Here is a 16,636-nt window from a genome sequence, read left to right as displayed (position 1 = left end):
CAAAGAGATCCTGAGACAAAATAAGGAATATGGCTGTAATTCTAGCCCAGCAATCATTTTCCAAAGGCCATGCTTTCAATATTATGCTCTTTCCAGGCAATAATTGTAAAGAATCCTCCCACCCCCATCCCACAGATGGGCTAAAGAGATTAAGGTAAAGGCAGATATTGTGATACATAATTCTCAATTTATAAACTATACAGTACTAAGAGCTGGGTGATAATGCAATAATTATCATCATTGCATATGATGTCAATTTTATAATTCTATTACCATAGATCTTTAAAATATGTTGTTTAGAAAGTGCTTCTCTTTTAATAATATCATATTATAATCATCAAAGTTGCCAAGAGACTAGATATTAATTATTCTAACCACTAAAACAAAGCAATTATGTGTCATGATAGAGGTGCTTATGTTACAACAGCAATATTACAATATGTAAATGTTATCAAATCAACAGGTTATACACCTTAAACTTGCACAATGCTCTATGTCAAATATATTTCAATGAAAAAATAAAAGTGCTTCTACATACATGACCTCAGTTAACCATTACAATGACCTTGGGTGGCTGGAAAGAGGGAATTTTAGTAAGGATATAGTTCAGAGGAGATAAGGGAGTTTCAGAGGCTGTGAATGGGAGACCCAGGAACAGAATGCAAGTCTCATGACATGGAAACACTTGAAATCCACACTAGTACCAGGCAGCGCATGCTGTAGACGTAAAGAAATATTTTCCAGTAATGCTACAAGATGTTACAATGTGATTTCATTTTAGGTAGAATAATTCTTACTCATCTAAGTTGCCTTAGTTCACTAAGATGCTACTGCATAATGCCACTTTATATGTAAGCTATGGAATAATAGTAGTTAAAATTTACACAGGTGTGGCTAGAAATGCAAATGAGTGAAATCCGTCTATAATTTGCTTGGTCTACATGAACATGCAAACTAAGGGATGACAACTGTAAACAACTTCAAACAATTGCTATGATGCCTAAAGTGGCTTTAAAATTTCAGTCACATCTTCCAGTTCTGTATTAATGATACTTCAACTCCTAACTCCATTCTTCCCATCTTAGTTCTCCCAAAATGCTGGTCGTTTTTCTAATAAGCACTGACTACTGCCAACAAAAAAGTTCCAAACCATAGCAGTAATTCAAGATTTTGGTCACACCAGTATTGCTTCTAAATTGAAACATCAGTGAATTTGTCTCATTTAGGAAACCTAACACAACCAAACACTAAGTCTAATGCACAGCACAATAATTCAAACTACTGAACATGCTGCTTTTACTTAATAACTTTACCTGTTTCTGAATGATTTCACTTTGATTAGATGCTTGGAGGGTGTGTTCCCGCTTAATCTCTATCTGTTGCTGTTTCTTCTTTTGCTGCTGATCCCTGAGTTGCTGAACCCTTTGCAACTGCTCTTGCACACTGGCTGCCTGCACTGTAACCACATTCTGAATCTGGTGAGTCTGCACAGGGCTGCTTTGCTGAATTTGAATAGGTAACTGGAGTTTGATTTGCTGGGGCACAACACCTTGCTGAGCCTGTATCTGAGCCACAACCTGCGACTGGATCTGAGAAAGAACCTGGACTTGTTGTTGCAGCTGAGGCACAGCAATGACTTGGGGCTGTGGCTGCTGTATTTGTAGCTGAGGACAGGATGGGGATGAAACAGTAACTTGACTTAACGTTTGTCCCGATGAAAGAGTTTGAGGTGAAGACTGTACCTGGGGTTGTGATTGTGGCTGGCCCTGGGAAGGTATCTGAAGAGATGTATGTGGCTGAATTGGAATCGGTTGTGAAGTTGTAGTCTGAACCTGGGATTGCTGTCCAGGAGACACCTGGGATGGAGTTGATGGACGTATTCGAGTCTGTGGTGGACTTTGGACGCGAGCAGGTGGCTGTCCTTGGACAATACTTTGAGGCTGACACTGTACTGCAACTTGGGGTTTGGATGACTGAGCTTGGGTGGGTTGTGCTTCCAAAGGGACATGGGATGCAACAGTTGTTTGGGTCTGAACTTCAGGCTGAGTCTGAACTTCAGGCTGAGCTGGGGACTGGGGCTGAGTTTGGGGCTGAGGCTGAGCTGAAGGCTGAGCAGTCTGTGGCTGGGACTCTGGAGGACTCACACTTGATGACTGAGCTAGTGGCAGGGATTTGGCTTGTTGCACCTGTGTTGAGGGTGACAATTTACTCTGTCTGTGTTCACCTGTACCTGTGAATAAGAAAGACCAAATAATTATATTACTCTAGAACAGTGGTCGCCAACCTTTCAGACCTCGCAGACCACCAGCTGGCGACAGCTGCTCTAGAATATAAGAGCAAGGTAAAGAAGAATTTGAAGGACTTTCTAAAGGTGAGAATTCTGAATTTCAGTATAGAAGAACAATGCCTTAGAAAGGCTCATTGAGACACACTTGGGTTAGAGCTCTTTTAAATTGGGGAGCATGGGCCCTATCTGATGGCCACCTTCTGCACATTTTGCTGACTCCCCAGAAAGCTCACTTCCAAAGTGAGGTGCAGTCTTTGGAAACCAGCCAGATCTTTTGGCCCAGGCAAATGCTAACCCTCATTTTCCTCCTAAGCGTGGTGGCAGTTAATGACGGCTACTTGCAGAAGACAAACAAAGGGGCTTTGGACCTGCAGCTCTCACTTGTAGGTTATGAGCTGGATATATTCACCTGCCCTGAGATTAACTCCATTATTAATCAGTGCCCATAAGGATTGGAAAGGAATGTGGGCATAGTTAACATGCTATCCAGACCCTTACCTCCCTTTCTATATATTTTGAGGGGTGAAGGTGACAGGAGTCTGTAATAAGAGATCTTCTTGAGATCTTGTGAGGCTGCCAGTCAACTGTTACGCTACTGGCTTGTGTTTTATTCTCCCAAAGGTAAGCGCTGGTCTCTTGCCCCCTTTGTTAGCCCAGCAACTTGTGGTATTAACACACAGTACGTCTGATAACCCCCAAGTTCTACCTGCTGCTGTGGTGGAAACAGTGGTGGTGGTGGTGGTGCTGGCTGCTGTGGCTGTTGTTGCCAATGGGGTAAAGAGGAACCGCTGAACAGTACCATTTGGCATTGCAGCTTGCATCAGCTGCTGTCCTGGACCTGGAAGTATAGTCACCCCTTGAGGTATCAATTGCAACTGCCCAGTAGTTTGACCTTGTCCTTGAATTACTACCGTCAAACCTTGATTGCCACCCTATGGAAAAAAACACACAATATGTCAATAGTATTTAAAGCATCAATCTGTAAGTATACCTTTTTAATGTTAAAAAGATACTATCCTATAATGAAAATATGTCTTTGAATGTCTACTGAATGGCAGCAGAAGGAATTCAGATAAGCTAAAATAAAAATATTTATTTAAAAAGACAGATGCTGCCTGGACAGGGTGGCTCACTTGGTTAAGTAGTTCCTGTGCAACGAAAGGTTGCCGATTCAATTCCCAGTCAGGCAACATGCCTGGGTTGTGGTTCGATCCCTGGTTGGGGCACATACAGAAGGCAACCAATCGCTATTTCTCTCATGTTAATGCTTCTCTCTCTCTCTCTCTGTCTCTCTCTCTATCCTCCCATCTTTCACCACTCAATGGAAAAATACCCTCAGGCTCCCTCCCTCCCTCCCTCCCTCCCTCCAAGCAGACCAATCAGACAAAAACACTGATGCTGTTTATTGGAAAAACCATGAATTAACAATCTGAGTTTCAAATGATAGCCAGAAGATTCTGGTCAAGGGCATGCATCTCAGTTGAAGGCTCGATCCCCAACCCCAGTCGGGGCGTGTGCCAGAGGCAACCAATCAATGTGTCTCTCTCACATCAATGTTTCTCACTCTCCTCCTCTCTCTCTCCCTCCTTCCTCCCTCCTCCTCTCTTTAAAAATCAATGGAAAAAATATCCTTGGGGGAGGATTAACCACAACGAAAATGGCAAGCTACTATTTCTTAAAATAAGTACATTTTTTAGTTACTGAAAGTAAGTACATTCTTTTAAACTTACAGGGATAAATATGATCATCTCTAAAGTTAAAATGAAGTCGCGTTACTTACGTGGCCCTGTGTTAACTGAGTGAGCTGAGCCATGGTAAGCTTCACCTGTCCTTGTTGAGGGCGAGGGGATGGTGAGGGTGAAGACTGCAGATTTGCACTGGATGTTCCTGAAGTTAACCCTTTCTGCCCAGGTGTTGAGGAAACTGCATTAGGGGCAGAGATTGCTGTGGAAACAGGCTGCCCTCTGATGATCTGAGTCACCACTTGTTGAGGAGTACCTAGGCAAATAGCAAAACATCACGAATACTTATATGTCCTTACCAGCACTTTTAATTGAAATAGTTCAATACTACAGATGACTGTGTTCTTTTCAGTTTCCAAAAAAGACTTATGGGATGCTGACAGCTCAAGCATGCATTCAGACATATACCCAAGTCCAAAGGATACAACTTGTCAGTGACCATGTTTTCAATCACATCACTGACAACCATTCTTCAGTTTCTGCTATCTATAGTGAAAAAAACAATGAATATTCTTCCTGCATATCCAAAGCCAAAATGATAATAGGGAGGACAGAGAAAAATATGTAAGATATGCCATTTATAAGACTGTCTTTCCTTAGGAATATAGCATTAAAAATAATTGAATATAAAAATAATTCATATGAATTTTAAACAAAAACATACAGAATCTAGAACATTATGGGTCAATTGTTAATAAGCTTTTCTTACAGCTATGTGCCAGGTAAGAAAAGCAGGAGGGGAAGGATCACTATATCCTTACTAACCCATTCCTTGTTTTATTGGGCTTCGCTTTAATGCACTTTACAGATGCTACCTTTTTTTAAAAAAACAAACAGAAGGCAAGACCCTCCACCAGCAAAAAGATTACAACTTGCTTTATTGCAATACTTATTTTATTGTGATGTCTTGGGACCAAACCCATAGTATCTCTGAGGTATGTAGTCAGACAAAGTACTCAAAAAATGCTACCATAGTTATTGTTCAGTAAAAAAATCTAAGCATGAATAAAGTTTAATTGGAATGGCTCTTCCAATCTTCTAACAACATCCATTTCTTATTTAACTTGCTAAAACTGGAAGAAAAGGCAGGTGGGATTTTTCAACACAGTGGAATAGTTGCTAAAAGTAATTATTTGGGAGCTAATTTTACATTTAGTGAATAATATCACATTTTTGAAGTTTTATATTCACTTCCTTTCTTCCTTCTGTGAATGCATTATTTCTGTGTATTTTTCTTTTAAAGGCTGGTGTTCAATATAATGTATAAAATTGGACGTATTTTGACATTTAGAATACATACACACACTTAAATCCATGGTGAAATTCTTGCTTATCAATTTTAATGTGCTCCTAATTATTGCCTTACAATAAACTCCCCCCCCCCAAAAAAAAGAATTACTAGGTTCATAATAAGAACATACTAGTAAATTAAATTTTAGAAAGGTTATATCAATCATACTCTCACCACAACTGAGTGCCCATTTTATTGAACAGTGAAACTCCAGGATACCTTTATATAATTCTCTTTTAACTTTAAGTCTTGTTTTAATAATATCTGCATTTTCTGCTTTCTAATATTAGTACTTTTATTTTACTTCCTCCATCCTGTTTTCATTTAAAATTTGTTTTAAATATTTTTCTAAGATTTAAGAATATGGTGTTTTTTTGTCTGTTTTGTTCACCAATATAATTCAATTACCTAGAGCAGTGGTTGGCAAACCGCGGCCTGAGAGCCACATGTGGCTCTTTGGCCCCTTGAAGTGTGGCTCTTCCACAAAATACCACGCATGGGCGCGCACGTTGTGTGATTGAAACTTCATGGCCCATGCGCAGAAGTCAGTTTTCGGCCTGGGCGAGTCTATTTTGAAGTGTGGATGGGAGAGTTGGAAGGGGTCGACTTTAGCGAACGTACCTCAATCAGATTGAGGACGTTTTAGCAAAGGCCAGCTTAAGAGTACCCTAATTAAGTTAATAACAATGTACCTACCTATAAAGTTTAAGTTTAAAAAAATTTGGCTCTCAAAAGAAATTTCAATCATTGTACTGTTGATATTTGGCTCTGTTGACTAATGAGTTTGCTGACCACTGACCTAGAGTAAGTGCTCAAGCATTTGTTAAAGAATAAATTTGCCTCTGAATTCAGCTTTGGCAGCATAGCTTAGTTGATACTTGATAATCTGTTTGAAATTACACATTTGATGTTTCTTTTTTTTTAAAAATATATTTTATTGATTTTTTACAGAGAGGAAGGGAGAGAGACAGAGAGTGAGAAACATCGATGAGAGAGAAACATCGACCAGCTGCCCCCTGCACATCTCCCACTGGGGATGTGCCCACAACCCAGGCACATGCCCTTGACCAGAATCGAACCCGGGACCCTTCAGTCCGCAGGTCGACGCTCTATCCACTGAGCCAAACCGGTTTCAGCTGATGTTTCTTTAACTTAAAAGTTACTTACGAGAACACATATTTTTAAATTTACAAGCAAGTAAAGGTTATTACTATAATACTTGAATGTGGCCTATAAACATTCTACTTTTTAGAATTCATCAAGGTTTGACCCATGACACATTATATGACCATTTTTATAGAAATTGTCCATCAATATTTAAAACCAATGTGTATTCCTGAAAGTGCAAAAGTTGATACACAATCTGTTTCTGGTCTCCTATGCTTCTGTTAATCCCTCCTTGATTTCAAAAAAAATTTTTTTAAACATTTCAGTGATAATCTTATTTAGTTCATAAAGATCCCAGATTACATCTTCATTGCAACCTTTATACTTAAGCCAATAGGAAATGACCCTCTTTTCCCTATGTACAGTCTTTTAAAAAACAGTGAATTCTACTTTGTCCAATATTAGTTAGACTATCCTTGTCCTCCTCACTGGTCCTCTTTCTATTTCCTTGTCCATCATTAACATTTTGTGTGTAACTTAATTTTACTTACGTTTCTCAAAAATGTACAGTTGGATTTTTTTTCACTCAGTATTTTTTTAAATATATTTTTATTGGTTTTAGAGAGGAAGGGAGAGGGGGAGAGAGAGAGAAAACATGAATGATGAGAGAGAATCATTGGCTACCTCTTGTGTGTCCCACACTGGGGATCAAGCTTGCAACCTGGGCATGTGCCCTGACCGGGAATCAAACCATGACCTCCTGGTTCATAGGTCGATGCTCAACCACTGAGCCATGCCGGTCAGACTTCAGTCTTTCAATTCTTCAAATTTTAATATGGGAGCTTCAGCCTGTTCACATTAATGACAGGCTCGCACTACCTTTATAATCTTGCTTTATGCTTTCCATTTAAATGCTTCTTAGCTATTTTATTTTTCTTTTGTTTGTTAATCTTCACCTGAGGATATTTTTCCATTGATTTTTAGGAAGAGTGGAAGAGAGGGAAAGGCAGAGAAAAACATCAATGTGGGAGAGTCAGGGCCCAGGCCAGGGAGGAGCCTGCAAGCAAGGTATGTATTCTCGATCGAAATCAAACCTGGGACCCTTTGGTCCGCAGACCAATGATTTATCCCAGGGGTGCTCAAACTACGGCCTGCGGGCCACATGCAAATACAAATATTGTATTTGTTCCTGTTTTGTTTTTCTACTTCAAAATAAGATATGTGCAGTGTGCATAGGAATCTGTTCATAGTTTTTTTTAAACTATAGTCCGGCCCTCCAACGGTCTGAGGGACAGTGAACCGGCCCCCTGTTTAAAAAGTTTGAGGGCCCATGATCTATCCACTGAGCCAACCTGGCTAGGGCCGTGGTTGGCAAAATGCGGCTTGTGAGCCACATGCGGCTCTTTGGCCCCTTGAGTGTGGGCTCTTCCTAAGCCTTAAGAGTACCCTAATTAAGTTAATAACAATGTACCTACCTATATAGTTTAAGTTTAAAAAATTTGGCTCTCAAAAGAAATTTTAATCGTTGTGCTGTTGAAATTTGGCTCTGCTGACTAATGAGTTTGCTGACCACTGGGCTAGGGCATTAGCTGTTTTCTTGATTTTATCTCCATCTTTTGACATACAGACAATGTTTTCTGTGCTCATTCTCTGCTCCAATATTTTAATGTATATAAGATGTACCCCAATCCCTTGCCGAAACCGGTTTGGCTCAGTGGATAGAGCGTCGGCCTGAAGACTGAAGGGTCCCAGGTTCGATTCCGGTCAAGGGCATGTACCTTGGTTGCGGGCACATCCCCAGTGGGGAGTGTGCAGGAGGCAGCTGGTCAATGTTTCTAACTATCTCTCTCCTTTCCTCTCTGTAAGAACTCAATAAAATATATTAAAAAAAAAAAAAAAGATGTACCCCAAAATGTATATACACACTTTGAGTAATTATAAAGGCAGTGTTTATTAAAATACATTTCATTTTCAAAATTGAGTTAGCAATTGCTAAAGTGTGTATACATTTTTTGGGATACCCTATATATTCTATTTATTAGAAATTTAAAAAAATTTTTAATAAGCATACTTGGAACTATTTTGCAATGCTAAAAATGAAATAATATCTATAAATGCATACTATGATATATTAGAAATTTAGTATGCTTTGAAGTCTTAATTCAAATTTGTATTTTCTAGTATAAAGAGTACCAAATACAGATTTAATGGACTGGTTGTTTAGAAGTAAAATGGAATACTGCAAGGATGAGTACCTGGCTGTACCACAACAGGTGTTCGAATAATTGTCTTTCCTAGTGTTGATTGTTGGAGTGGTGTTCTAATCACCGTCATACCAGGGCGGATCTGAGGCCCTGTGATTACCTATAAATGACACAAAAGACAATAAGTTAAAATGTCCTTAAAAGACAAAAGCATGATGGACTTAGAACACAGATCTTTAAATACTGTCTATTAATAAACAAATCTATAGAAATGACAGAGGCTCTTGGATATCACATTTTAAATTATACTAAGCATCAGAATAAAGATGGAATTTTTTAGGGCAGAAAACTGAATTCAAATGAGATCATATGAAATTCCTTGTCATTAATATCAAGAACAGGCCAACGGGTAAAAGGATGGAACAAGAAGACCCAGTGAAGTTCTAATCTATAACCACCATAGTTGCTCACAGAAAAAATTTGTATTCTATTTTCCCTGAGCTCCAATCCCTACCTGTAATTCAGGGAATATAAGAGTAAAATCACAAACCAAATGTTCTTTTATAGTTTTAAAGGAGAGAGCACAGAGCATGTTATTTTCAGTTTTATAGCTAGAATCAGAACATTTTCAAGTCTGCAAAAATTCAAACCTTTTCCATGTTACTAGTGCCAAAGAAATGATGTCTCTAACACGTGTGCATATCAGCTGATTACAAACTAGTTAGTGTGCTGTAGACTGTATTTTTCATTCTGTTTCCTAGCTGCATAGCAAGTTTTCTTTGGTCTGGCCCACTGCTGACGAATATTTTATATATGGTCTAGAATTTCTTTATAAAATCCTAGAAAGCAATTCTTACGATTCATAAACAATTCTAACATACTATTAAGTATATGTTAAATATAAAGCTTGTCATGTATCATTTTTACTTAGAAAGATAACCAATTTTTTTAAAATCAGTACTTTGTCACAGGTTAAATAAAAGGTAGAGAAAAATTAGAAGCTGGATTAATTGTGGAAAAGTCCATTCTAAAAACCTGATGTCAGTAATATTTCAAAGCAAGATAGAGAATTCTTACTTGTGAAGTGCTTGTGGTTCCTCCAGAGGCTGTGGTATTGGGCCTAATTGTGACTGTTGCTGTCCTGGGCTGGAATGAAGTAAAGGTTTGCTGACTTGTACCTGTACTTGATGGAATGATACCCAGGACTTTTTGCTGTACTTGAACAACACCTTAAAAAAAGATAAAGTAATTAAAAAGTGCCCCTTTAACAAAAAGCATCAGCTGTTGCTCAGTTTCTGGGGAGAAACTATGTGTGGTAGGATTTTACAGTGGGCTACACAGAATGTGAGATCCGAGGACTGAAATCAGTGAAAAGGAAATGAAAAATGATGGCAACGGTATGATCTGGCAAATGTGAATTAAAACTCTTCACATTTCCCTTACCTCCTTGTGTTGCTGGCACATTTACAGCGACAATCTTGCTGTTTGCAGGAAGTGGCAGTTTGGTAATTACTTTTCCTGCCATAGTGACTGGATTGCCTGTAATTTGGAACGTCTGACCTGTGCTGGCAATGGTTGTAGCAGATGTGGCAGCTGTACTGGTGGCTAATAGGGTATAAGACATTTAATAAGCTTTACATTTAAAATAACCAGCAACGTAGTGACTTCTAGGAAGGGCACCAATGCATGAACTGTGGTTCATTTTGTATTAAAAAAAAAAAATTCCTCTCCACTCAGAGTGAACTATGTAAATGTTGAAAGTGAAATAATGTAAGAGAGGAGTTTTGCTAATGTAATATTATGGATATTATCTGTATCAAACTAACGGCTATAGCTTGTTTGCTCAATCTGCTGCAGAAGAAAAATAATTTCTAAAGAAATGTTTTATTTCAGTAGGTAATTGATTGCAATTCTTTTTCTTGAATGAAAGCAATCTTTTATTTAATCGCAGTTGTGTACCTGAATTTGACTGGCCTTGCTTAACCCATGTAGCAAAGGTCTGATGGAAGTTCTTGTTCTGCTGGAATGTTACTGTAGCTGGAGATCCAACTTTAGTGGTTAGTACCATTTTAGTTCCAGATGTAACTGAACCACTTAAGGGGGCCACCATAACTTTCTGTGCTGGAGAGATGGTACTAGTCGTATTGTTTGTTGGGGAAGTTGTGGAAGCTGAAATTACTGTAGGCTTCTGCTGTTCCAACCGTTTCTAGAAAAGTCAGGGAGAGAAAACATGAACCAAAATAGTTCTAAGTAAAAACAATACTATTCTGCAAGAAGTCCACCTATAATTTCTCCCAATCTAAGAAACTATACCATATTTCAAAAATATCTTACTTTTGAAAATATACCCATATAAATTTACCTGGAATTTAATTCCTTGATGAAAATATTTTTATGACTAAGTCACAAATATTTTATTAAAAGTAGTTTTTCATAACAAAAATTAAACACTATCAAGTTTCTTCATTCAGCTTATACGAATATCCAACCTTTCAGAGTGAAGATAATAGAGACATGAGTAATTTTACCAGACACAGAAATGCTGCTCAGCAGTGGTTATTTAGAGAGGATAACAAATAATACTAAGTGTAAAGGGTTTCTGGTTTACCATAATGTTAATTTATCCAATTATAAAAAAATGTCAATGTTCAAACAGCACTATTCACAAGGACAAGCCTGCAATTAAGCAAGCTAAAACTTAGAAAATAATTTGTCTAGATTATTTTTGAGTTCAAATACTTTTACAGAAAAATACTTTAGACTATTCTATATAGAGTGGTATAATCTGATCTTTCAGATATTAGTCATTAAAGACAATTTGTGTACATTTTATCACAGATTGATGACATTTCCTGACAGCTTACAAACTTGATGGTGGTAAGCTTACACATATAAAATAACTAGCCCTATTGGTTTGACTCAGTGGATAGAGCGTTGGCCTGCGGACTGAAAGGTCCCAGGTTCGATTCCAGCTAAGGGCATGTATGTACCTTGGTTGCGGGCACATCCTCAGTAGGAGGTATGCAGGAGGCAGCTGATCGATGTTTCTCTCTCATCAATGTTTCTAACTCTCTATCCCTCTGCCTTCCTCTCTGTGAAAAATCAATAAAATATATATTAAAAATAAAACAAACAAACAAAAACACTAGTGGCCTGGTGCACGGATTCATGCACTGGTGGGGTCCCTTGGCCTGGCCTACAGGGATCGGTCGAAACTGGCTCTCCCACATCCCCCAAGGGGTCCCGGATTGCAAGAGTGCGCAGGCCAGGCTGAGGGAACTCACCGGTACATGATCGGGGTCGGGAGGGACTGCAGGAGGGCTCCAAGGCATGTCCGGCCTATCTCGCCCAGACCTGATTGGTTGGACTCCAGCAGCAAGCTAACCTACTGGTCAGAGCGTCTGCCTCCTGATGGTCAGTGTGCATCATAGTGACTGGTCGAATGAACAGCCAGACACTTAGCTATATAATATTAGGCTTTTATTATATAGAATAGGTGGTATGGATTACAAACCTGGCGGCGGATACTTTACCTTCATTAAATGCTCAGACCAACTCAATAACGTTGCTGGTATTGTGATTTAAAGATGAGGAAACTGAGACTCAGAGAGGTTGTGAAACTGGCTCAAGGCCAGAGCTAGTTAATGGTAGTGCTGAGATCCAATTCTCAACTATCTCCTGCCATTGGAAATCACTCACCAATGACATCACACGCCTCTTCTTAGGACTACATCCTCTATGCCTGAATACAATGTATTTCACATAATTTCATCAGAAGAAAAGGAGTTTTAGTTTTGGATATTTAGACATATCATCTGATTGAATCAATTAAAAAAGGAGGCAAAAAAGACTAAACACATATCTAGAAATTACTTCCTGAGGCTAAATCTTCAAAATTAACTATGTTCACTATCTTTGTAAATAAGGATGTTAAAGAAATTTTAAGACTAGTCTACGGCCATACCACCCTGAACGCGCCCGATCTCGGAAGCTAAGCAGGGTCGGGCCTGGTTAGTACTTGGATGGGAGAAATTTTAAGAATAAATCATTAAGGTTACATTGTGGAGATGACAAGACATGCATAAAATGAAAAAACCCCCACAAAAAACCCACAAACAAAACAAAACAACCAGCCAGTTTTTCTATGAATGAACAGAATCAGAAAGTGCTGTTATCTCAAACTTTGATGTAAGTGAAGATAATGACCTACACTAAACTGATGTAAAAGATACCTAAGAATTTGGAAAAATGTTTTATAAAATGTGAGAGGGAAAAGGTAGTTTGGAATAAAGAGCTAGTTTATACAAAATATAATTATTTTAAGTTATATGTAACTTAAGTTAATGATATTATAAATAGACATGTATCTATTTCATTTGCATCTTTTAAGCTTATATATTCAAGTTTACTAAAACGTTTTATAGTATCTCCTTAACAGAAAAAAGAGGCAGTCATTTTTATGTTGGTCCTTAATATTCAGACAATGGTTTCTTACCATTTCCATGGTTTTATGGTCATCAATTACAACAAACTCAGAATTTTAGTACAATTTGCTTTTCATAGAATAAAGAGATTTTATGGATTGGAATTCTGTTGGAAAAAAATTCCTTTAGAAACTATCCACCAAATTATAAAGATAATAAATAAATCTTATTTCAAACATCGTACTCCAAATATGTATACTTTTTGCAAAACTAATGCTTGATGTAGCCACAGAGCTACTTTAAAGTAATAAAAATTAAGATATATTTGAGATACCCTTAAAAAAATAAAGCTATATAAATATATCATTACTGTGCTTTCAGTGTGCATGAAATTGGCTAAAAATGTCAATTCATTGCCAGGTGGGACTGGTACCAACTCCCCCACCTGCTGGGCAGCCAATCGCTGCTGTTTGAGGTGAGCCTCCATTTGGGCCTTGAAGTCCTGTGCCTTCTTCTGTTCACTAACCTTAGCTTGTTGCTCAACTGCTTGTGCCTTTTCCTTCTCCACTCTGCAGGGAAAAGAGAACTTATCAGAAACTACCTCATTAGGCGCCTGGCATCTATGTTAAGTGAAATCTGGTTGACTTTCACATCATAAAGAGGTATCAAATTATTTTGATTTAAAAATAACACACTTAAATTAAGATCATTGGAAACTCACAAGTAAATAAAATTAAAACCAGGATCTTAATAAATTATATTCTGCTAGTACTTGAAATCAAAAGGTAGAGTAACATCAGGACACATTGAATAAACTATTAAGGGGGTAATTCTTTAATTCTGAAGCGATAAAATCTTCAAATATCTGATACCATATTAGCCATTTCCTTACCTCTCAGCAAACGCCCTGATCTCCCATAATTCCAGCTCTTCCTCTGCTACCCAAGTTTCAATAATAACAGGGCCAGTTTGCTTAGGCGTTTCTGGTCTCTTCGGCCGTAATGCACTTGATCGAAGGCCTTTTCTCTGGGGTGTAGGTGTTTCTTTGGAAAAGAAATCAGAGTATTTTAAGCAATATAGCTCCTAAAATTATAGTACTTCTGGCATCTCCTCTTATACATCATGAAGAGCAGGGATTGGCAAACTTTTTCTTAAAAAGCCAGATGGTAAGTACTATGTGGACCAGATGGTCTCTGCTACAACTTCTTAACTCTGCCTTTGTATCACAAAAGGAGCCAAAGATAATACGTAAGTAAGTAAGTATGGCTGTGTTCCAATCAAACCTTATTAACAACAGCAGGTGGGTAAGGCTCATGGGCTATGGTTTGCTGGCCCCAGATACAAAGGCGTATGAGCCTTTCCACAGCTTGTTCCCTCTGCCTGGACCAATGCCTATTTATCCTTCAGAGGCCAACATAGATACGACTTCTTCAAGAAGCACAGCTCATTCTTCCCACAGTTGGGCTGGGTGTCCTTACCATGTACAACTCTGGTAATCTGTATTTCCCTATCCAGGCACTGAAAAGGGGGACTTGAGAGTTATCAACATAACAAAGAGATCTGAAAACAATTAAGAATAAGCCAAATAGTCTAATAAAATTTTCAAAATAAAAAGTAGGGAGAGACAAGCATTGAACCTTCCCATGTTTAGGAAACAAGAAGCAGTAGAATCAAAGGAAAGCAGCATAAGGAAACCGAAACAGGAGTAGGGCCTGGGCTGTACTAAGTGATATAAGCCAAAGAAAAGTGAGTTAAGGAGATTGCAGTGGTTTGCATTGAAGGCTGTGGGGTAAAGAATAAAGACTGGTCAGGAATACCTTCTTCTAGCTGTGTCTCTGCCTATCATTTAAACTGTCTCAGGACAAGATTTTTAATTATACTAATATTTCATATCTACGAGAACAGGGACCCCCTCATCAGTGTTGTTTTCAAAAGACTCATTTTTTTCAGTCATTTATTCTCCAGGATGAACTTCTGAGTTAATTCAATTAATATTCAAAAATTAAATTTATACATTTGGGGAAAACTAACTTATAAAATAGTATGTTTCTAAGAAAAGCATTTTCCTTTTATTAATATTTTAGTAAGTTTTTTCATATATATTTTATGCACATATAAGATAAAATTATTGATTTTTGTCTATATATTTTGAATCTGGACACTTTACTGAGCTCTTTTTAGTGTTCATAATTTTGGTCCTCAAGTATATTATGACACTAATATAACTTTTCTTTGCTTCCTTGAGAATAGGAGCTGGATCTCATTCTTCTACGTTATTTACCATCCAGTGCCTATCATGTGGGCTCTCTATAAATGTTTCCTGAGTACTCCTTAGCCTCTCAGATTATTTCTACCCTGAACAAGGAAGTATTTTATAGTATCTTTAATCCTTGAGTCAACAAATCTTCAATGACCACTTATAGGTCAGTTGCTGCAGCAGGTACTGGGACTACAGCAAACCAGGTAGACTTGGTGGTTACCCTCTTGGACCATGTAATCCAGTGTCAATCACTGTTCCACATTTTAATTATAAGAGGTATTATTATAGCTCTTTGTACTCTTCCTAATCTTGGCACACTCACTACCTATGGGCATCAACATGTGCCTAGTGGAATTTTACTGTGTTTACTACTTAAATACAATTTTTAAAATTTAATAGTTTGTAATAAAAAATAGTATCTTTCAAAAGTTGAATAAAGAGTTAAAGAAACAATTATAATGATACTTCAATTCATAAAAAATGTGGCTAACAGGTAAATAATGAAAGAACAGAATTATTTCTATTCCTTACCTTTTGGTGCTTCCGGAACTCCGATGGGACAAATTATTTTCCTGATACAGTATTCAGACCGAATGCCATAAGGACCAACATCTCGTCTCTTAATTATTTCTGTTGTTGTGATTTCAGTTTCGGATGTTTCTACGGTGATTTAATTCACAAGTATTAATAAGCAACTAAAATATTCAGGTATAGCATCTGCTGCTTTAAAAGAAACACACGAAACAAACTTTTGGAAGCATTTTATTAACGATCAAAAGAAATATTTGAAAATTTCTAAACTGAGCAAAATGCTGTTTGGGGCAGCTTAGTTCCTGGTGGCCAAACTCATCCAAAATAGTAACAACACTAGGAGAGAAGCAGCAAGCATAGAGTTTGAGCTTTCCCAGTTTAAATGATTTCTACTCTATAACAGCAATTTTTAATTTTTTTTATCTCATGGTACATAAACTCGTCACTAAAATTCTGCAGCATACCAAAAAAAATTTATTATGTTTTTTTTTACCAATCTAACAACAAACATAGGTATAATTTGATTCATTCACACTGATGGCTTTTGCTGTGTTTTCTGTTCATTGTTTAATTTGACAATCTAAGGGAAAGGAGTCAGTCCCCCTGACTACATAGTCAGGTATTGCATGTTTTAAAAATTCCTGTGGCTGAAAATCACTGCTCTATAATAATAAATGTCTTTTAAAAATTCAGACTGGTTCATATATAAGTGGCTCACCTTATAATTTGAAACCTCCTTCCCTGCCCCCAGGATTTTCTAGCATGTGCTGACAAACTTTACAAAGCTATA

The 16,636-nt window shown here is 37.7% G+C and overlaps 1 protein-coding gene and 1 long non-coding RNA gene across 12 annotated transcripts in view; one reads left to right on the top strand and one right to left on the bottom strand.

The window, feature by feature from the left end:
• Positions 1–16,636, bottom strand: part of BPTF (bromodomain PHD finger transcription factor) — a 134,486-nt gene that overhangs the window by 24,873 nt on the left and 92,977 nt on the right. For 6 of the 11 annotated variants that reach the window (XM_006776681.2, XM_006776683.2, XM_015572434.1 and 3 more), the window contains 10 exons: positions 15,847–15,975; positions 13,948–14,098; positions 13,582–13,624; positions 10,591–10,837; positions 10,075–10,236; positions 9,709–9,860; positions 8,683–8,791; positions 4,068–4,285; positions 2,994–3,219; positions 1,314–2,230 (listed from right to left, as the gene is read on the bottom strand). In XM_006776681.2, the coding sequence (XP_006776744.1) occupies positions 1,314–2,230; positions 2,994–3,219; positions 4,068–4,285; positions 8,683–8,791; positions 9,709–9,860; positions 10,075–10,236; positions 10,591–10,837; positions 13,582–13,624; positions 13,948–14,098; positions 15,847–15,975 (2,354 nt within the window). The remainder of the gene's footprint in view (positions 1–1,313; positions 2,231–2,993; positions 3,220–4,067; positions 4,286–8,682; positions 8,792–9,708; positions 9,861–10,074; positions 10,237–10,590; positions 10,838–13,581; positions 13,625–13,947; positions 14,099–15,846; positions 15,976–16,636) is intronic. The other 5 variants (XM_015572432.1, XM_006776684.2, XM_015572438.1 and 2 more) reach the window with 3 other exon arrangements.
• The window catches only part of LOC107185132, a 25,344-nt gene continuing 18,047 nt past the window's right edge, over positions 9,340–16,636 (top strand). The window contains exon 1 of the long non-coding RNA XR_001516047.1: positions 9,340–9,351. This is a non-coding gene — a long non-coding RNA (uncharacterized LOC107185132). The remainder of the gene's footprint in view (positions 9,352–16,636) is intronic.

The sequence above is a fragment of the Myotis davidii genome, unplaced genomic scaffold (assembly GCF_000327345.1).
Source record: "Myotis davidii unplaced genomic scaffold, ASM32734v1 scaffold69, whole genome shotgun sequence".
Lineage (NCBI taxonomy): Eukaryota > Metazoa > Chordata > Mammalia > Chiroptera > Vespertilionidae > Myotis > Myotis davidii.
Note: the sequence above shows the minus strand (reverse complement) of the source record. Positions and strands in the feature narration are given on the sequence as shown.